The sequence below is a fragment of the Phasianus colchicus genome, chromosome 9 (assembly GCF_987193195.1).
Source record: "Phasianus colchicus chromosome 9, bPhaCol1.hap1.1, whole genome shotgun sequence".
NCBI lineage: Eukaryota > Metazoa > Chordata > Aves > Galliformes > Phasianidae > Phasianus > Phasianus colchicus.
The window spans coordinates 30,088,353-30,110,728 of NC_143444.1; the positions used below are offsets into that span (position 1 = coordinate 30,088,353).

At 40.5% G+C, this 22,376-nt stretch overlaps 1 protein-coding gene across 11 annotated transcripts in view; it reads left to right on the forward strand.

Annotated features, from left to right (window-relative positions):
- PATJ (PATJ crumbs cell polarity complex component) overlaps positions 1–22,376 on the forward strand; it is a 145,983-nt gene that overhangs the window by 94,829 nt on the left and 28,778 nt on the right. For 10 of the 11 annotated variants that reach the window (XM_090146792.1, XM_031603529.2, XM_031603510.2 and 7 more), the window contains 5 exons: positions 6,358–6,430; positions 9,621–9,713; positions 13,969–14,040; positions 14,512–14,629; positions 15,070–15,203. In XM_090146792.1, coding sequence (XP_090002918.1) covers positions 6,358–6,430; positions 9,621–9,713; positions 13,969–14,040; positions 14,512–14,629; positions 15,070–15,203 — 490 coding nt within the window. The remainder of the gene's footprint in view (positions 1–6,357; positions 6,431–9,620; positions 9,714–13,968; positions 14,041–14,511; positions 14,630–15,069; positions 15,204–22,376) is intronic. The other variant, XM_090146791.1, reaches the window with a different exon arrangement.

The following is a 22,376-nucleotide window of genomic DNA, read 5'->3' on the forward strand; positions in this document are numbered from 1 at the left end:
ATAGATACTGGAAATACCATTGGATAATTCTTGTCGCTCTCCCTAGGGCTTAAAAAAACTTGTCATACATGCTGCTGTTGAGGTTATAAGCTTGTCTTTACACTTACAAAGAGCGTGCATCTTGTCCCTGCTCTCTGCCTTGCACTGGAGCACACTGACAACTGACAAGTCTGCTCACTTGACCCCAGCAGCCATTCAAACAGCAGTGAAAGGAAATTCTCCCTGTGAGAGAACGTTGTTGGTAACTAGAGCACTGTCTAGAATGCAGGGAAAAACGGTGCTTTTAGTAAGAGGGGGATATCAAAGTTTCACCAGAGCTAACTTGTCTCTCTTAAAACTGAAATTTAAGGAGAGAATGTTTTTCTTGTGAATATATTCCATGAGCCTTGATGCATCCAATTCCTACACTTTAGACCTCAGAGTGAGCGGGTGTGATCGAATGCATAAACACAAGGCTGTGCCAATTGTAGAAGTCTTGCCCAAAGTGCAGTTTGGTAGAGGTTTTTTCTTGCTTCATCAAACCATTTTAAAACTATAATCTAAAATGGAGGTACTGAAATACCACTGCTTAATGCACTATGGTGCCAGCTTTACTAAACGTGAGGAGCTGCAGGCATCGTGGGTCTCCATCCATCTCTCCCATCTATGTGTGCTGCAGCTTTCCAGATGGGAGCAGAGCACTGAGTGCAGCCAGCTGAGAGCGTTCCTGGTCACTTTGCTGCTTGGCTGGATTCAGATGTGTTCCCCTCAGCTTTAATGGTGTGGAAAGAGCAGGATACCGTTACGTTTGTTGTAAGGAGGAGCCCTTGCAGCAAAAGGACTACTTTCTTCCTCTTGAGTGCTGTTAACTGATTCCGCTTACTTGTAAAGGTAGAAGGCCTGTTGAGGAGCTAAATTGCACTCTGGAACACACAGTGAGAAGAGGCTGCAGCTCACATAGCAGAGTGATGTGTGCTACAGGAATTAACAGGGACTTGGGTCTGGTCTTCATGAAGATATTCATATTCTGATTTCAACAACATAAGGCCTGAGTAGATCAGTTTTCCATAAACTCATTATTTTGCAGGCTAAAAAGTTCCTGCGTGCTTGAGTGAGCTGATCTAGGGCATGAAAGCAAAACTGGTGGGACTCCTGGACTATCTATTACTAAGAAGTGTTTTCTCTCCTATCCTGGGGCCTTACTTTCTTCAAATGAAGGATGTTCTGTGATAAGCAAGCTGCTGCTTTGCTTTGAAGCAGGAAACTGTGTCAGGAGTTTCCTATTCCTGATGTTTTGGTTCACTTGCAGGGCAGCGGGATGTTTTCACCAAGTTCTTAATCAGTTACAAAAGAAGCCCAGAAAAACCTGGGCGTAAAAAAAAAAAAAAAAACTTTCTATGGGAAATGTAATAGGTGTCATTGAATAGATTGTATTGGAGATGTGGGGAGGGAGGGGATGATGACAGGCATGGAAAATAGGTGTCCTCAGTCTTTTTGACTTTCTACTAAAAACCCAGTTGCAGTCTGCACTGCAAAAGTCTTCACACATTTGTTTTTATACCCAGGTGGTGTTACAATTGTACAATTGTTACAATCCCACTCTTTCCTGAAATTTTTGCTGATGAGACAGTGCAGAAGTGTTGTGAGAATCACAGCCGTCCCTTTGTATGTCAGGGTTTCTCACTCTACTTTATGAGCATCCTTTCCTCAATTAAACTGACAATGACTATTTAAAAGAGTTGATTTTGGCCAGATTCCAAAATATAGGTCTTAACACAGCACCGGTTCCCAGAGGTCTCATTAATTACATTAAGTTTGTAATAGCATCTGAAGGATCTGCAGTTAGTCACTTTTTCCCTCTTTTTAAGATTCAGTGCATCTCATGTTTCATAGCCTTCTACAGGAACAAATTCAAGATGTTTAACCTGCTCACCCAGTCTGACAGCCAAACCAGTTGCCCAAGCACTGCATGGTCTTCATGTGATGAAACAGCTCTGTTCAGGTGTTTGCTCTGACCCAGTGTCCACTAGCATTTCTGACCACAGTTGTACAGGCTCTATATTACCTTCCAGCTCCTGTGGTGAATGCAGGCTGCAGTCATCTCACAGAGACTTGCTTTTTGTAGGAGTCTCTATGCCCTACTTCCCAAAATAGAATGGGTTTTGTGTCGTTTGAATTTTTGGTTCACACAGTAAACGTTCATCCATTTAAGATGTAAAATAAAACCATTAGATTTTGCATTTGGAGTAGGAGAACCAGTTTATATCAGAAAGTTCTTCTGCAGTGAGAATTCTATGATTCAGCAAACTCGGTGTTTTGTCCATGCTCAATTAACTGCCTTTAATCTGTGCTGGTGCTTCAGTGCTGGTATAATAAGCAGATCAAATATAGTTTGAATGCTTGAATCAAAGAGAACGCCACTGATTTCAGACCATTATCCCATTGTGTTCAATTCTGTGACTGTGCGTATACCTTTTTTCCTTAAAAGAAAACTGTCTTATGCTGTGATGAAAAATGCTTTCGGAGTAAAGTGCTGTAGAATTTTGCCTACTTAAATACAATCTGTTAACCTTCCTGAGTTGTTCCCCCACACTGCAGGGATTTGTCCCCTGGTCATTGCTTTCTGATGATGGGGTTGGAGTTTCTCAGGGAAGTTTCTCCATCAATCTGTCAATTTCCCCCTCCTTCCACTTCTAGGTATAGCTTTGAAAGCAAATCCCTTGTTATTTATGGTGATGTGCAAAGGAAAGATCTCTGCCCTGAGGATCACAAAAAAGAAAGGTTTGGGTTGACAGGGACCTTCAAGGTCATCCAGTTCCAACCTCCCTGCTGTCGGCAGGGACATCTCCCACTCGACCAGACCACCCAGAGCCCCATCCAGCCTGGCCTTGGATGGCTGAGGTGAGGGCTACATGACAGTCATCGCTGCCACTTGGTCACTGAACCAGGATAATGCACAGTGCAAACGTCTTGCCTTGAACCCAGCTGAAGGGAGAATTCTGTGTGTCTTCAGTCTTCAACTCTTCTCTGGAGAGATTCCTGAAGGAAAACAAAGACAAGAAAACATGGGACCCCAGACTGATTTCTGTTTTCTTTCTTGAACAAGTAAGATGTGGGCGATCTAGGTTTTCATTAACTTACATGTCTGTGTGCACACAGCTGTCACAACCAGAGAGAGTCCTGACGCTGCTGGACAAGCATCATTCCCCTCACTTCATTCCCTCTTCAGATCTCTTCTAAGATTTCTTAATGCGAAGTTATTGGTTTTTTTGGGTTGGGTTTTGTTTTTTTTTGTTTTTTTGTGTTTTTTTTGTGGGGTTTTTTTGTTTGTTTGTTTGTTTTTCCCAGTTCTAGGCATTCTTTGTACTTGTGAAGAGCATTCACAACCACCTTCAAGCTTTTGTGAGATGATCTTTTTAGGAGCTGACAAACTATGGAGCTGAAGTTAGTTGAGGAGGAGGAGATCTCCCTTTGTTTGGACGTCAGGGAGTCACCTGGACTTCTGTTAGCCAGCAGCTGTGAGAACCATCAAAGAAGAGTTCAGTTCTTCCCAACCTGCTCAGCTGGATTGCCCTTTGGAGTGCATCTGGCTTGGGGTTGGTTTTGTTTAACACTGACTATAGAGGAAGTGTGGATGATATCTTGAATGAGATGCTCAGCTTCAGACAGGAGATGAATGCCATTCAGTGTGCTTAACAAGTATTTTAGCACCCCATGGCAGTGAGCTACACCATCATAAACCAAGATAAAAACGAGTCATTCCAGTAGAAGAAAGAAAATGTTCTCAAATGAAGGGGGGGAACCTGAATGCAACAATTACAAGTATGTTCATCCTCTGAGCAAATTAACCTGAATTTGGCTGAGGCTCTGGCTGCAGGTTATTGTCTTTAGAAGGAAAACTTTCAGCAGAGGTGCAGTCAGATGGAGCAAAACTTGAGTTCTTCTTGGACAGTGAGGATGGACAGGGAACGCTCAGGGGTTCCACTTACACTTGGAAGGAAAAGAAATGCAGTGAGATAAGGCAGTTCAGCAAGTAAATCTGCAAGTGTAGGAGCTCTGTAACCTTTACAGGGCCTTTGCTACTCATGCCCTGCTTTGGTCTTGCTGCCAAAAGGTCGCTTTTGCAATGTGAAAAGCCATGCATTCCTGTGTTTATGGTGTTGGCACTCAACCTCCAGCCAGGTCTCCCTGTTGTCACTCAGAGGCTCATCCTCAGAGGTTACAAGCAATGGAAGCATCTGTGGAAGGGGTGCTGAATTCTGTCCCCATTTGCTTTATGCAGAGTCAGTGAAATACAAACAGCTGCAGGGGAGGGCTGCTGCCTGGTGCTTTGTACAAACCAGGGAAAGGGCTGGACGAGAGCAGGGGATGTTTATTGTTTCTGCGGATAACAGAGGGGAGTGCCTGAGCAGCAGCTCTTGGCAAATATATCAAATGTTCTTTTTGCAGTTACTGTAATTTGAATGTGACGTTCAGACGTCTGAGCTGTCTGCTGCAGCATCAAAAGGGAATGATCGCTGCTTTCAGTTGTAAATAAATTCATGTTTTAGTTGAGGACACTTAAGGAAGTGGAGAGCAGAAAGAGCAATTTATTATTAGCTCTGTCGCTTTAAAATACATTCGCTCTTTGATTCAGCTTTGAAGCATTCTCCTTTGAAGCAGCATTAAAGTATTTAAATATGAAGGAGCACTAGCAGGGGGAGATTACAAGTTGAGACATTTTGTAACCTCGTTTTTTTTGTTTTTGTTTTTTTAATTTTTGCTTCTTTTTTTTTTTACCTCCAGAGGAACGATGACTGCAAGGGGTTTTGTTATTGCTTGGAATAAAACTGGCCATCCACTTAAAGCTGCAAAAAAATGTTATCCCAGCAATGAGGGGGAGAAGAAAAATACCAAAAAATGTTGTGTGCATGTACAGAATAGAAACTCTTTTGTATTATATTCTCCTTTGTCATGCAGATCGTGAAGCTTATGTCGAATAATTCTTAGAATGATACTTCTCACGCAGGTTTATAGTACTTTGGTATTTCTGAGTTTGCTGCTTACTGCAAGTTGTGTAGCCCATGCTGTCTGCTAGGGACGTGTTGGTTTTCCCAGTTTGTGCTCCAAATAAAGTGTTGCCAGAAAATTTTGTACAGTTCAATAATGGCTTGGTCTCATAGACCTCACATTTGCTGCTTTATTCTGATGGCTTAGAACAGCGATATCATTAGATTGATGTCACCGAAACATAAGAGAAAGAAAAAATGTCCTTGCCTCACGTGCTTTACAGAGTAAAGTGAACTTGGAGACTCTGAAACGCTTATGAAATTCGAGGGCTTCATTCTGTGTGTTGCTCAGCTTTCTGCATGGCCCTGTGCACGTGTGTGTGCACCCAGTGCCTGGTTCTGCTCACAGTGCGGCCTTTGAGCAGGGCCAGGAGGAGAGCTGGGAGCCCATACAGAACTGAGCAGCACAGAGCGGATCCCTTTGAATTGTGTGGCTGGTTGGTTGAAGATAAGTAAATTAATTCACCAACGTTTGCCTGTAGGATTTATCATGTCAAATGCCTGTGATTGAATTTCCCATATGCTGCTCTGCTGAGAGCTATTGATTTATAGCATTGACTTGCAGTAATCACAACGTACGAGCTTCGTGAATTTAACTCTTGAGAAATAAAATGACACTTCTTTTTTTTTCAGGCATTTCTATACAGCATTTTTAAGCACATGCTGGTCGAACATTAGCAAGGCAGAATGGTCTTGAATAAGAAAGGATTTTGTAAGTTAGAGTAATCAGATATCATCCTGACAATGCAGAAGATGCAATAATAAGTAATAAGCATCTTTGGAAATTAACGCTCTCTTTCATAAGGGAAGTCAGGTTTTGTCTTCCCTTTGTCTAAAAACTTGTCTGACTTTTTATATTGAGTCTTTTAGAAAAGACCACAGCAAGTACGAACAAAAAAAAGAGAAAGCAGTCTATTTTGGCAGAAAGTTTAATGTTTCAGCAGTGTGAATGTTGGTCAGCCTAAACAAGTAGTTAACAAGTAAAGACATTATTAGAAGAGGCTAACAGAGCATTAGCACACCTATTGATATGTAGGGGCCATAAATTCCAGCTGCATCCTCTGATAATCCACGTTAAATTAGATTTCCAAAGACTGCAGTGTCAGGATCTCCTAGCTGAAACTTCTGCGGTCCCAAGAAGGGATTTAATCTATTTGCTAGCAAACACAAGAAAAAATGAAATGCTCTTCTAGACTCTTAACTTCTGATAAGAAGCAATTCTTATGCAAGTAATAATGTTTTCTTAATGAGCAAAAACAACTCAAAGGAAACGTTTGGCCATTGTGGTTTACCTTGTAATAAGTTGGTCGTTTGCTTGTTTGTTGTACAGAAATGAAGATGCAGTCAATCAGATGGCTGTTACTCCTTTCCCATTGCCTACCAGCACCCACCCTTCTATTGAGGTAAGGTTTGTGGGTTGGGACTTGTTCTGTTGCTGTTTTTCATTTGGGGGATTGATGTTATTGTTTTAATCTGGGGTTGCTTAATTAGATAGATTAATCATCATTACCAGTTCATTATAAATTCAAGCACCTTGTCTAATTATACCCTGGATCACAAAATGCATTGGGTAGGAATTTGACCTACTAGGTGTGTTTTCCCATCTCTTTTTTTATTGTTCTCATCGTTACTGAAAGAAGCGGTGTGCAGTAATGATGTCTGTTAATCAGGTTATTGCTGTGCAGGAGGAGATGTCTCTGAATGAAAACTTTGCCGTCTCCTGTCCTGCTCCTTTCTGCAGCTAGAGCAGTGGTCCTTGGCCTGGAGCATGGATATCCGCTTACAGAATATAAATATTTTGCACGGGAAATCTCACACTTTTTGCGTTCTGTTTCCCTGCGAATATTCTGCATGCAGCACTAAAAATGAAGCAGGGGTAAGCAACAACAAGCAGTGGTAAAGAGTTCACTGCATACATAGCTCCATTCCGAGAGCATCTTGAGCCAATCCCAGCAGAATGGGGAGCATTGGTCCACAGCTCTATTTTGTGCCCCAGCACTGCTCTCGCTCCTTCCTGACCAATTTTTTTGCTGTAGGAGCAGACAAGGGCTGGTTGAGCAGGGAGCTTCCATGCCCTGTTGTAGCATGCAATCTTCCAGTGTAGAAACTGCCTCAGCATGGTAATGTTAGCAGTGGTTTTCTTTACTGTTCTTGCTGTCTCGGCCCCAGTGTAGATGTGTAGATCGATTGCTCCCTTGTGCATCATGAATCCCTGCAGTGTCACCCCATTGCTATTATTTAGACATCTCAATACAGTGTAACTAAATTTTACAGATAAAGCACATGTTTAGCCTTACCGTTGCTTTTTAATTCTATTTCTATTTGCACTAATAAAGCAAAAGATGCTTTATAATTCAACTGGGGTTTGGCCTTGCCTTGAGTTGACAAATTCAGGTGCACTAAACTCCTGATACTTCAGTGGGCATTACTGTGACCCTGCAGCACCAGGCCACGCTCGGCAGCACTGGATGCTTTTCCTGGTCCCATCCTTGCTATTGCTTTTTGGATTGTTTTAGCACCAGTGGCTGCTTCCATACAGACACAGAGCTGCGCTGTACTGGGAGAGAGCAGCTCAGGTTTTGTTTGGATCTGAGTCATTTTGGGGCAGTGCTTTGGCTTTTCTTTCCCCATCAAAGCAGAATGCTCCAGGTGCAGCTGGTGGATTGCAAATTACTCTACATTTAACAGAGCCCGAGTTCATTCCATTTTTGTTGACTCCTTAATACCTGCATTTGTTCCAAGCTTTGTTCAATATTTGTATCTTTGGGATGGACCACAAAGCTTTGTTTAGTCACATGCTGTTCTGTGGCCAAAAGACTGTAATTAGACTCTCCCAGCATGTGGAAGCAAAAAAGCTCAGTCTTATGTGCAATGTTTGCCTTTCAAGGTGGATGTGTGGGCTGTGCTTCACGCATTTCTGGCAAGCTCTTACTATATGCGTTTCCTCTGTTTTCAGAAGTAAATGTTGTGTTTTACTTCCAGTTTGGCATATTTTATTCAATGAAATAAATGTACCCCAAAGACACTCTTGTTGCATACAATTTGACAATGCTTTCTTTTGTCAGCTGTTTGTGTCTTAAGAAAGCCTGACTGTGCTTTTGTATCTTGAAATACAAAGTAAATATTTATCATGTAGTACATATGCTGAACGTGAACCTAATCAGATCATCTTAAATAGCACAATTAATGTTATATGTATCAGGGAGCCAACGGTACCATATACTGTTCTTCATCTTTTCTCTGTATTCATTAAGGCTTTCTGATACGGAAAATGCAAAATAGTAAATAAGTCTTAAAATAAATTTTACTTCATTCCATGAAAGATGGGATAAGACTACGTTGTGGTGTAATGCTGTGAGCATACTCCCAAAAGCAAAGTACATCATTCGTTGCTCTCAAATATCAGTTTTCAAAATGTTTCACCCCTCAGAAAGCTACTACCCATTCAGTTGGTGGTGCAAGATGTTATGCTGCAGTCCTGAACAGGGTGGAGGCTTCTTCTAGAAAGAGAGAAACCTGTTATCTTGGATGCAGTGCATGTTTGTAGCCTTCCAGTATTTAAAGGGAGTTTATAAACATGAGGAAAAACAACTTTTTATGCAGGTAGATAGTGATAGGACAAGGGGGAATGGTTTTAAACTAAAGGACAAGAGATTTAGATTGGATGCCAGGGGCAAGTTTTTGACTGAGAGAGTGGTGAGGTGCTGGAACAGGTTGCCCAGAGGTTGTGGATGCTCCATCCCTGGAGGTGTTCAAGGCCAAGTTGGATGGGGCCCTGGGCAACCTACTCTGGTAGTTGATTTAGTGGCTGGCAGCCCTGCCTGTGGCAGAGGTCGGTACTTGATGATCTTTGAGGTGCCTTCCAACCCAAGCCATTCTATGATTTTTTGAAAGCCAGAGACTGTGCAGGAGGAGCTTCAGGAGCGCATCTTGGGCCTAACAACATCAGTATTTTCCCCATTAATTTCACTCATTCGTTCTCCATCAGCTGTCTCTGAATGCTCTTATCAGTATTCCCTCAGCGATGTGCAGAAGTAATTGAATCCTGAGGTGTGACATTTGCTCTTCAGGTGGAGGACAGTGCTCCAGGCTGAAGCCTGCTGAGCATGGCCTTGTGCCCTGAGTAGAAGAGCTTTGGCCTTGGCGATTCCTCCAGGGCAGAGCACTCGGTCCTGATGCTGCCAACCTGCTCAGCAGGCAGGAAGGAGCAGTGGGATTCCTTCAGCACATTAAGCATGTGGGGAACTTGTCCCCTCTCCAGAGGTCGGGAGGAAGCTTCCAGTTTGACCTGGCCTTGAATGTTGACCCAGATCTGCTGCTGCGTGCTGCTATCAGCCTACCTCGTTGTGCTTGGGGCTGGCTGAGTGCAGACTGAGGTCTGTCTTTCAAAACTTGTATCACTTATTTGTCTCCGGACATTAAAATGCTTTAATTGTGGATTTTTTTTATTTTTTATTTTTTTTTTACTTTTTCATGCTGCTACTTGTTTAGAAAAACAAAAAGAAAGGTAACATGGACATTTTTTTTTTTTACTTTAGCTGTTATGGGGGTTCGTAGCTCTGTTTAAAGACTGCTTTCATTCCTTTCTACCAGGATCACGGCTGCACTGAAACCCCAAGCAGTGAAGAAGACCCAAGCTTGGACGTTGTCATGAAAAGCCTGTCTGATGAGGAGCCCAGCAAAGCTGTAAGCAACTTAAATCAATAGTAACAATCACAGTTTAGGATTGTTTTGTTTTTTTAATCTGCCTTTGGGTTGGAGTGTTACAGCACGCTTTTGTAGAATAATATCCAATATGTGTAAGAGCAGAATCAAATCTTTTGCTTTACGTACATAGCTTTCATCATGTGTTTTCATGAGTTGTGACTTCAGTATAATTTGTTAAAATATTGAGATAAGTCTTTGTATGTAGTGTTCTGGCTGTCTCTGGAGCTCTTTCTCTGTTAGGGGATTTGGTTTCCACTCTTGCTATCCATGTGTGACAAACATCAGGAAAAAAAATACGGTCTGTAAATCATTTTCTTATTTATATTCATAGCTTCATAAATTCTAAGGCCAAAATGGCTGTTATCATAATCTGGTCTTGCCTCCTGAATAACATAGTTATAGAGTTACTATCAGTAATTTGTGCATCAAGCCCATAACTTCTGATTTAATGTGTTACTGTCAGTATGCTGAACTTCTCATTCATACAGATAGGTTTTTGTTGCTGTTGTTTAGTATGTCAGGATTGTGCATTATGAGAAATCTGAAAGTCCTTCAGGGTTCAATGTTAATCTCTTTTTTGGACTCTGTGTTGAAAGTTTAAAGTGGAAAACTACTATACATGCTGAGAAGTGACTAATTTAGAGGTATATACAATGTGCTGAGACAATCTATCCCCAGCAGTCCACTCTTTTTGCAAGGAGAGCATTCTCTGAGACTTGCTTTATGTGCACAGTTTGTATGTGCAGTCCTTCAGTATGGAAAACTGACACTTGTTTTCCTAATTTTATTTTCCTAATTTCTTCTGGCTCCATCATGTTCTTATGTGGTGAACAGATTTATAGTGTCCTATAACAAGAAAATATTTGAGTATCAAAATTAACCAACTTTAAAATGAATTTGTTCATGTTCCTAATGAATTGCAGATAAATTGAATTATTTATGTAAATATTTCTTAGCTTTGTTCAGAGGTCCTCATTTGGGCTGTGATACAAATGAATCAAGAGTTTTCTTGTGTTCATTTGTAGGTGCAATTCACTTGCTTTTATTGCTGTTCTGAGTTAACTTGGCAAAAAGAAGTGATGGGTTATGGACTAAAGTGGGAAAAAAAGATGCAAAATGAGTTGTAAAAAAAAAAAATGATCTCTTCATGTAGGATATGGTGCTGTGCAGTTTATTGAAAGATAATGGAGGGAACATGAATTTAGTGCAAAAAAATAAAAATGGAAAAAAAAGTGCAACAACCCAAGATAGGGATGGAGGTAAGATGCCACTGGAACAGCAGGAGGCACAGAAAATATTGGCAGCTTCTTTTCAGGCTTGATATGAAGCAAAAGAGGATAGAAATTACCGTATTTTAGACTGAACAGTAAAAATGACATGAGAGGATACAGCACTGGTGTATTGGAGGGGCCCAGACTAGGGCAGAGGGAAGGTAAGAGAAGACCAGGGCTTCACTTATTGAGAGCATGCATGTGAGGAGAGTATCACTATAGGACTTGGTTTGGTTTTCCTTTCTGACTGCCCATACCATCTCATCTTCCCACCTACATGTTTTTCGTGTGACAGCAGCTACAATTTGCTCTTTGGAATTCAGAATGCAGTGTTCAGCAGGCCCAGCAGGAAGGAACCTGGCCCAGGTCACTGACAAGATCAGGAGTGCCAGTCTTGGTGCTGCCGCGTAGCTCTGCCTCTGTTCCATGGCATTTTTCCTAGACTTGATTTATTGATTTATTTTTTTTTCCCATTTAATAAATAGATATAAAAACTTAAGGACTGGGAGGTAGATCTAGACAAGTGTTTGAATGTCTGTGAATGAGACTGCTCGGTACCTTGTGGCTTCAGTTGGGCCAACCCTTAATTTGAAAGCATAAATGGATGAAAAATACTGGATACAAGCTTCTGAATGTCAGATTTTAAAATTACGTGGCAAACATTTATCTTATTTTCATAAATGCTGAAAAAAATTGGTTGTCATCAAACTCATCAGACCATCAGGATATGGAGTCATAGTGGCATTAAGACTTCAACACTATAATTGCACCACAAGATTTTGAGGTGTTTTGAGGAAGAGAGATTTCTGTTGCAATCTTTCAGTGGCTGTTGAGGCAAAAGAAAACAGTGCCTTGTTTTTCATAGCGTGATGGCTGCTACTGGAGCTAATGCTGCTTCACCATTGTTATTGAATTTCTCAGTCTTATGTCAGGATAAATCAGGAATGTAAAAGTCAACATGTGAGATCAAGTTCACTGGGTAAACAGAAAGTATGTGCTTATCAGCAGATCTTCTGCAAGTGCATGCAGCTCAGAGCACAGACAGGATGTCTCACCAAGTGACAGCAGCAATAAAAAAAAGTTTTCCTATCATCCTGTGCAGCTGATAAATTTGTCAGCCTCTCCCGAGATACTTTTTGTTGTCACTTCATCACTTTATACTTATTAAAGTTATGTAATGGACATTGTTGTAGACTTGGACGATAAGAAGGGGAAAGAAAACAACTTTATATCTGAACTGGAGCCAATGGAAGCATTAGGCAAAGCTTGCATGCTTATTAGCTGCTGTTTGAGGTGTCCTAATAGCAGGCCATGGTGCTCTGAGCACTGCTGCCCTCCTGCTTTCTGTGTGGTGGTGCTGGAGGGAATCAATAGATGGGGACCTGGAGTGATTCACAAAACTTGTAGCTTTATGAAGGTGAAAGTGGCTCAAACAGCCACTGCACATGCTCTGAAACACCTCGTGTCCTGGCAGCGTGTGCATCACTCGCCAGTGGGAAAATCACATTGAGCTTCACTGGGGGGAGTGGATTCACTTTGCTTAAAGATCTGAACTTGGAACAGCAATCTGTCCTTAAGACAAACAGAAAAGGTGTTCTTGATGCACTAACAAAGAGGAGGAGCTTTGTAAAAATGCTTCTGAATGTAGCTGGGAAATGAATTCCATTAAGCCAGCTGGGTCACAGGCTTATGGCAGTTGCTGAGTGTGCAATGCAGTGTTGGAGTGGCTGTAAATTTCTTCATTTTGTCCAGATGCCTCCAGCATAGTGTGAGCTTCAGTGGAGAGGATTAGAGGGTTTTAAAGGTGAAGTTTCACATTTTAGTTGTGTATCAGAATGGAATAGGGAAGTATGGAATTATTTGGTATTGCTCATTAAAACAATCTCTCATAAAGTGACAAAGCAACCTTCCCACTTCTCTCCCAATCCTCCAGATAACATGAGATTGAGATCACTCTTTCTCACTTTTTTTATTATCCCTTTGGGTAACAGTTTCTGTTGTATGAGCACAGCAAGAAAAAAAATCAGGAGATAAGCCTATGGGGCTTGGCATGTGGTTAAATGTAATATGGCAACAGGAAACAAGGCCAGTATTTCCAAGCTTGGTAACCTAAAATTTGATTTATTTTATGTATGAATTGTCATCTTAATTAGAAATTCTTTTGAGCTGCAGAATATCTCTGTCTTTTGAAGTTGTTTTTCAGCTTTTCAAAAAGCTTGTTTATCAGTGCTTTTAACTTGAGGTAAGATAACCAAATCTAATGGTGTGATCAAAGTGGCCCAGGCTTGGCACAGAAATAACAAAGGGAGGGCACTGTAACTATCTGGAGACACTTGGAGAAGAAAAAATGTACCTTAGTGTATTAAAAGAGTGTGGAAAGAAATTGGGATACAAGTGGTGCCTGTGATTGTGCCATTGTTCGAGACATTCCTAATGAGGCTGCTTTATGCATTGTAAGCAGTTGCTTTATTTAAGTACAAGCAGTATGTTCAGTTCTACTGAGAAGCAATTAAAAAAAAGAGACAACTGATGACTTTGAACTCCTTTCAGCTATAGGCACTGTATGGTCTATACCTGTATGTTTCCATGTCACATGGGAATGGCTGATCCCATCACTCCGCAGAATGTGCTTCCATCTCCTTTCTAGTTTCATGTTTTTCGGGAACAAAATAAATAATGCAGGATAATCCCTTCCCAGAAAATCCACTCCTAAAATGTAATGCATTGTTAGTAATTCTTGTTAATCTTTGTATTCATAGTAATTTCTAGTAATTCTTAATTCTTTTCTAAGTAACTTTTCTAATTTTTGGACTTCAGCTGTGTGCACTAGAAGTGTACTTCCAGTGATGATGAAACGTCACTGTATTTAACCAGAATAGCCTGGTTTCTGGCTTTGGAGGATATTGTATTTAAGATTATATTACATTTTCAATTATACCTCACTTTCCTTTTTGACTTTTTAGGATGTGAAGTATAAAGCTGACAAACCGGTGTTGGTGGATCAGTTGGAAGTAGAGGAGCAGCTCCCAGAAGATGTAGGTGTATTTATCTTAGAGAGCTGGATTTAGCCATAGATTGTGTGATTTTGGGGGGATGTAGGGTAACTGGAGAAATACAAAAAAATTTTTGAGAGGTGGGACTTTAAAAACGATTTCTTTCTCCTTCAGTACATTGGAATAGTCAGACAGGCTAATGTCAGGAATGTTCTTTGTTCAAACAAACAAAGCAATTTTTTGGCATGAGACACCACTGAGAAGGGTGAAGTTCTCTTCACACAAGCTTCCTACACAAGCATTGCTGGAAGTGCAGTTATCCAGTCTTTCTGATTTGTCATTTATTTTTAAATTGAATGTTTTCAGTTCATCACCTATGCTTATTACATGTTTCCTGTCTGTTGACTTGGTAGATTTAGTAGGACATGCTAATCACGGAGACAACTGGTCCTTAACGTGCATTTCTGTGTTTGATAACTGATTTCTTGTGCTTCCACTGTGCTTCACTTTTAGGTCCTTAAACAGATGAAACAATCCAAATCTTCAGCAAAAGTACCAGCCAACTTGCAGGAGATATCCCTGGTGGCAGCACCTACTTATCTCTCTCCAGACACAGAAATCACAAACCGCAGTATGAAATATTTTTTGTTTTTTTTTTTCAGTGATACTGTATGTATTTAATACCTAATCCGAGATTTTAAAGGTGTTGCTCATTTTTTTAATGAAAATAAAGATAGATAATCTGGGACATCCTGGCATTTCTATAGTGTTGGGAAATAGCCTTATATACCCTGACTGGAATACACCTTGCTATTGTTACCCTAATTACATAGATCATATCTGAATTAAATGTCCTCCCAGACATATTCTCTGAACATTTACTCCTAGAGCTCTGGAGTTGTTCTAATTTAGAGACTTCAGAAGTGACTCACCGTAATCTTCAAGGTTGATTTAGATTGGATGAAGAGCAAAACAAGAGAGTTTAATTAGTTGCTCTCATATGACTACTTAAATTGTTTTATTTTCTTGTCTGATAGTGTGACTTATTCTTTTACCCTTTTGTGTTCTTAGATATTTTACCACCTCCATTGCCTGTGGATCCAGCAACATGTCCTATTGTTCCTGGACAGGAGATGACTATAGAGATATCTAAGGGTCGATCAGGACTTGGACTCAGCATTGTTGGAGGGAAGGACACTCCACTGGTGAGCTGCTGTTAAACTAATATATTATTGTCCCTGCTAACTAATAAGAGGTAAAGAAACTATGCCATTAGTCCCTTAATAGCCTAATGAATTGGTCAGTACATGGAGGAGAAAGTAGAAACTACAGTCTTCGGAATCACATTGATGATTTTGCCTTCTATCTATTGTTTCCTGTTGTAATTCTGTGTCTTCAAGCTTAATCTGACCTTGGCTATGCTGTTCGAGAAAAGAAATTGTCTTCATCTATTTTAAAATACAACAGTTCAAGTGTAAACTCAGCAAGTTATTTACTCTAAACCCATTTTTGCCTCTGCTGTTGATGTTTTGATTCCTCTCTCCATTTAGGAGATGCTATATTTTTAAATAGCTTACTTTTAAATGTCACGTTCATTTCTTTCAGTAAATGTATCAGTTACAGAGGGGTCTTTATTGGGTTCTTCTGAATCCCACACCACAGAGAGATTAGGAACAAGACCTGCTTTGTTATCTGCAACTGTTCCCCAAAATATCGTGTTGGTTTATCGTTAAATAATAATGTGCTTTGAGTGTCAGCAGACACAGATTTTAAATAGTTGCAATGTAATAATCTTTTTCCAGACCAAGGAAAAAAGCAAGTGTAAGGAATAAAGTCATTTTATTTTTGCAAATCGTAGGCTGTATCTTCTACAGCATGAAAGCTGAAATTGGAAAAGGTTCAGCTTGCCATCCCACTTATCTAAGTCTCTGACTACGTGGAGACCGAATGAATTACTGTTTCACATGGAGATAGATCTGAGTTACTCTGAAGGCTAAATCAGCCTATACAATTTTCACTCTGTCCAGCCATGCACCGTTTTGTATCTAGTCTCTTTTTTATCTAGCTCCTCAGTGCTGAGTAAATTCAAATAGGAGTTTCAGCATGAATCATCTCTCTGCTTTTTTCATTTAACTGGAATTTGGAAATAATACGTGGCAGTCTGTCAGACACAATCTGGTACATGTCTTTCATGAGATTTTCATATAAATAAATGAAAATTACAAATACCTACTTTACAGAGCAGATGAGAAAAATGCAAAAGTTTTAAATTAAGTAAGTGGCTTTGGTTAAGGTTTGTGCTTTCGTTACATAATCATTAAAGTGTCTTTGTAGGAGTTTTTATTTAAGAGGTCTATGCAGTAAATGTGAAACTCATGGGGAAGAGAGGTCTGAGTTCCAACGTTTCTCATTCTTGCATTATAAGACCTCCCAAAATGAGTCCCTGCAAACTGTTCTCAAAGCAGGCAGCCCGGGATGTGTGATGGTGGGATCAACATCACTCTGTCCTGTACTGCCAGTCTCTCCCAAATTATTTTGAGGTTTGGTGTGGGTTATTTTTGCCATGAAGTCTAAAAGCTTTGATAAAAATCTGTAATAATTTATATAACAGAATGGAGAGAGGTTAAGAGGTAAAAGAAGATGATAATCAAGACTAAGAAATTTTCTGTTTGGGCTTCTTGGACTAGAGTAGAAATGCAACAAAACAGATAATTGATGCTGAGCGATCTATTTTTTCTTACTCTCCATCATTTAAATGGTGGGATGTATTTCACTTTCAAGATAAGCAAAATAAATTGACTTAAAGCTTCACTGCTTATGCAGTAGTGCTGTAGAAGTTCATCACTTCCAAAGGTCCAGTCATGTGACAGAAATTGTATACTCAAGACCCACAGTCTTTTCCAGTGCAGTGAAGTTAATGCTATGCTGTAATAGGTTTCACTAGTTTTGGGTTTGCTTGGGGTTTGTTTGTTTGTTCATAAAGGTACTTTTTGAAATGGGAATTGTCAAATTGGAGTCAGAATGGGAATAGAACCTCTCGGAGCTTATTTCTGGAGGCGTGAAGGAGGGATTTGCTGTCTTTCATGCTCCTACAGTTCAGTGCACACAGACCACAGAGATGAGATGCCATGACAGGGCCATGAAAACATGCTCCACTGGAGGCAGAGGGCAGAGTAGTGGCAAGTCAGTGGGGCTGATGCCCATGTCTGCTGCACAACTGCAGAAACTTGTTCTGCCTTTCTCTTCTGTGAGAAAACAAGACACAGACACCTGTCTTACTCCTTCTCTACTGGAGTATCTTTATTTCATACCTGTACAGGTGTGCAAGTGGCTGGTAGATGATGAAGAGACCCAGCCCCAGTGCTTTGTCAGTGCTGGAGATAGGGGGAGGCTGTGGTTTTCAAATGCACTCAGTCTAAAAATGCATAACTGGCTATTGGTAGTCAGCACTGACACACAACAGCGGTTCATATATGATAGGACAGCTCACTTCAGAATGTTCTGGATCTATTTTAAACAGTTCCAGCTTCTGGAATAATAAACTTGGCAGCCTACAAAAGGGGCACATCAGAACGAAACACGGAATATGGCTTTTAAGCCATAACCTTAAGAATTTCATCAAAAGTCATCAAGTAGCATCTTGAAAAATACAGCCTGTGAGCAGAAAGATTTAGTTGTTTGGGAGGTTGAAAGTGATGGCTCAACCCCTGTAAAACGTTTTACTGTTGAGAAGTTGACCATCCCATTAAACCTGCAAAACCTTTTGAGTTGCATGTATTTACAACGAAGGGTTATGACTGCGTGCTTAGAAGAGAGCAGGGGAGCATCAGCTGGAAGGATGTGCTCATAGAAGAGAGGAAGGAAAGACTGTCCTGGGGATTTGTCTTTATGGGGTCAAGTTCCAGGCTGCTGGGGATCCTGCTTCCTTCTATTCTGAGGGTTGATGGGGTTTTGGTTTTGTTTTTATATTATTTTTTCCTTCACTGTCTTTCCTTTCACCTTCTCCTTTACCCCTGAGAGAGCACAACACATGGCCTCTCTTTAAAGCAATTAAACTGCAGAGCAGAGCTGGCTGAAGTACAGGGTTTTCCATTTGTGAGAAGTCTTTTTTTATTTGGTTGTAGTCCAATCAAACTTGTAAAAGTAACTCTGAGTGGGAATTCAAAAACAAAACTTCCCCCTAAGAAAAGAAAAATACATCCCAAAATGAGGTCTGGGGCTTGAACGCAGCTCCCCAGGACACCCTCCTGCCCTCTCCCTCCCCTGGCTGAATGATTTATAAAAGCCTGTCGCTCCCACTGCTGCAAATAGCAGCCATAAACCTGACAGGAGTGTCACTGTCACTTGGCAGCTGCCAGCACTCCCAGGGCGCCTGAGGCACTGCAGCCATGGGACGCAGGCCTTCAGGCCCCAGAACATGGCTGACCTCGTGCAGTGCTGCTGGGAGCGCCGGGCAGGCCTCCAGCTTTGGGCCAGCAAGGCAGGGCTCTGGGCTGGGGCAGTCCCACTCTGGGCCAGTGATCAGCAATGGCACATGGGGCCAGCGGTTCTGTTGGTAGCATGAAGTTAGGAAATGCTGCTTAGTTATTCTGCTTTTTTTCTTTTTTCAGAGAATCGAGGGTTCATTTTAGAAAGCTGTCCCTGTGCTTCTCCATATTGCGTGTGGAACTAATTGATCCTAACTCCATTGTCACCCCAGAGTGGGTGAATGCTGCCATGTCGGGGGCAGTGAGCAACTTGCTCACTTAGTGGGCACGGGTGAGGGGTTGATGGTGGGACTTGATGATCCCCGTGGTCTTTTCCAGCCTTAATGATTCTATGATTTTATATAAATTAAATTGTCAATTAAAAAGGACTTCAGTCTCAGCAGTATGTGGAAAAAACATTGCTCTAAGATAAAAACAGGTAGGTGAGAGCACTGTTCTGCTTCCAAGTGGATTATTAAGTAATGGTCAAGTTGATAACTCGTAGTTATGGCTCTGTGCTGCCTGGGCGATGAAGGTGCTCAGACATGTCACAGGGCAGTTGAGGCTGGTGCATGGACATTCCCCTCAGACCGAGTTAGAAAACCACAGGAAAGGAGGAGAGTACAGAGAGAGACTCAGGTGGGGTTTGAAGCCACAATTCAGTGCTAAAGATGGAATATAAATTGGAAAAATGTGTTACAGAAGCAGTAACCTAAGGGCTGTTTGGAGCTAGGAAGGCAGTCAGGTATCTTATAGGAGCAACAGTGATGGAATAAAAAGAAGCAATCTGTGTCCTGTATCTTTTTTATTGAAGATGACCACAAACTTCTTGTGTAGAATTTTTGTTCTGGGTCGTCTGCTTTGATATATACTTTTTTTTTTTTTTGCTTTTGCTTTCAGCTGGCTTTAGTAAAAAGTATTTTTAAGGCAATTAACAGACTTTAAGGTATTCCATCTGTAAAATAAAGTGGTCCACAAAGCCAGGAAACTGGAAAACTTAAGCCATGATCCAAAAAGCAGCAGAGTTTGCCTGTGCTCAGCTATAATGCTAGTTGCTGTGAGAGCTGTAACACAAGAGTCAGAAAGGAAAGTCTTTCCTAATCACCTCTGCTAGCCCAGGAGGCTTTCTGGTGTGCAGCAGAGCAGGGGGAGTGATGGTTGGGATGCAGTTTGACAGAAGAATATTTAGATTTATTCTGTCAGTTCAGGTGAGTCATACCTTGCATAAACCCCATCTGTTAAGGAAGAGCAAGGGAATAATCAAGAAAACAGTGACTTTAAATTGCAGCTGTTCAGGACTCGCTGTTTGCCCCTGGAGCTGTGAGGGCTAATTACCCTGCTAGGATCTCCTTGCTGCCAAGACCAGGCTGTTACCAACACCAGAGTCAAGTCTGCTATCTGTGGTTTGTGCTGTGCTGCACATTCAGCAGTGAAGATGTAGCTCAGTGTGAGGACTGATGTGACTTCTCCGTTACTAAACAAACAATTTCTCCATCAGTTGGGCTTTCTTTCCCTTCCTCCTCCCCTGCCAATCTCAGTTGTATTTATATTCAGGCAAAAAATAGCTCCATCAGTTATAGACAGTCAAGGTCTGAGCAACTTTTCATGCAGCCATCAAGTCCAACTAAGACTGAACTGTTTCAGTGGAATATGCTTACCTTGTAACCACAAATGAAAAGCAAGACATTGGCCTCAGGAGGATTTCATCAGTACATTCAATATAGATACTGATGCTGTTAAATCTATTACACAGTGAATGGAGCAAGAGAAGAAAAATTGGTAATAGGAGTTCCAAGGTTTTTGTTTGTTTGTTTTTTTATCATGACTTGGGTATTGTAGGAGAAAGGTTTGTGATGGGAGGGAAAAACATTCAATTACTTGTTAGCTGTCACTTACATGAATTAGAAGACAATTTATTGACAGTGATAAACATATTTAGCATGAAATTGTGAGGAATTGCTTTGACTCCTGGTTGGGTAATGTAAAAATGAAATTGATGGATTCATCATAATTCCAAAAATGACATTATGTTGCACAGCATGAAAAAACCAAACTGCTTTGTACATGAGTTATCACAAATGGGAACTAAAGCAGTAAGTTTTGCAAATCATGTATTTGATAGATCTTTGGCAATGGTTGGGCTGACTGTATGGCTAGCAACGATTTGCTTGAAGAAGTTGGTTTCTTCCAGGAGTGTAAATCAACCATAACATTTAAGCTAACGATATACAAAAGCAGTAGGACATATCAAAATGGACTTCAGGGGTATCTTGTTTGCTGGCAGTTGAAACCACTGACTTTGGCTTCATATCTTATACGTGTTCAGGATCTCAGGCATCCTTTCTATTCTGTGTTATGCACAGTGCACTGTAAATGTTCATATTTTTTTATTTAATGAAATAATGAGAGTGAGAGAGTTAACATTTTAATATGTAGCTCTGTGTTTTATTATTCCCTTTAAAATGAGCATGTATACTTTTTGAAAAACTTGGGTTTGCTTTGGCATGTGATTCATAGAAACATAGCTCTTTCTATCATTCTGACTTAAGTCATATATTTTTACACTAAACATCTTATTACCTTAGTTTTATTATTTCAGAATCAAAGGAGAGCTTGCAAATGTCTATGACTGCAGACCGAAGGAATGTTAATGAATAGTGCCATTGAATTTTCAGGTTTGAGCTTTTCTGATCTTAGAGAATATAACTGTAAGCAAAAATATTATGCAAGCTGAATAAAATTTAAATAAATAAGGACCAGATGTAACTATAGGGGCCTATAAAATGTAATACAAATATTATCCACTTCCTTAAAATAAATCTGTATTTTAGTATGAAAAATTATATTCATATTGATGTTGTGGATTAATCTTTTTTATGAAAGCTGGCAAGTGAACACCGTCTCTTGCAAGGGCTTGTTCTTAAATGGGAAACAGACCTTTTGTTTTGACCTTGAGTAGAGAAGTTTTTCAGTATCATGCAACGGTAAAGCATTTTTACATTAACACAGTAATACATTTTTATATTATATAGTCTGTTTTATTACAGTAGTGTTTGGCTTGGGATTTTGGGTGCCTGTTAATGGTTTGCGAATGCTAGCAGATTCAAAATATTTGAGTGTTGCAAAGAAGTGTACGCAGGACACGGCATTAGGTAAACTTCTGTGAGAAGTCAAGTGATTTGCTTTGAGCATGACCTTCAGCTTTTGTTGCTGAGCTGCTGTCTTTTAAGCTCCATTTTGATCTGCAAGTGGAAGATCCTATCAGAATGGTTGTAATTTCCTGTGCCTACAAGTAAGGAGCAGCTGCCTTTATTCTGGCTGCTGAAAGATGCTTATATGGGGCTAATTCTTCAGCAAAACACCCTATGCAACTGGTTGATTTCTACTTTATCTGTGAACCAGCCTGTAAAAACTAAATGACAATTTTACTGCTCTGGACAAAGTATTATAAAAGTTGAAAAGGAAATAACTAATGACGTTTTACTTGCCCTGGGAAAGAGATAAGTCTAATCCTGTAGTCAGCAAAAGCCCTTGTAACTTTATTATCTATACTAAAAGTTAATTTAGTGTAACGTTTGTAGCTGTGTAGGAAATTTGTTGAAAATGTGTAATAATAGCTTAGGAAAATACAACTTGTCAACTAACTCTGCAAGTATCTTTTCCAGGATGTTCTGTAGCTTATTTCTTTGCTTCCTCAGGAAAGTACTCAAATGCACACAGAAAGCTTTTTTCCTTCTATTGCGTACCATAATTCTGGTAGATTGCATTTGCCTAACTACAGCCCAAACTGAGATACAGGCACTTAGGATTTATACAGTCCCAACAGTTTGCTCTGCCTGCTTTCCATCACTGCCCAGCCATGAAGGTTCCCAAAAACCTATTGTCGCTGTTTTGATCTGGATGTTCAGCATT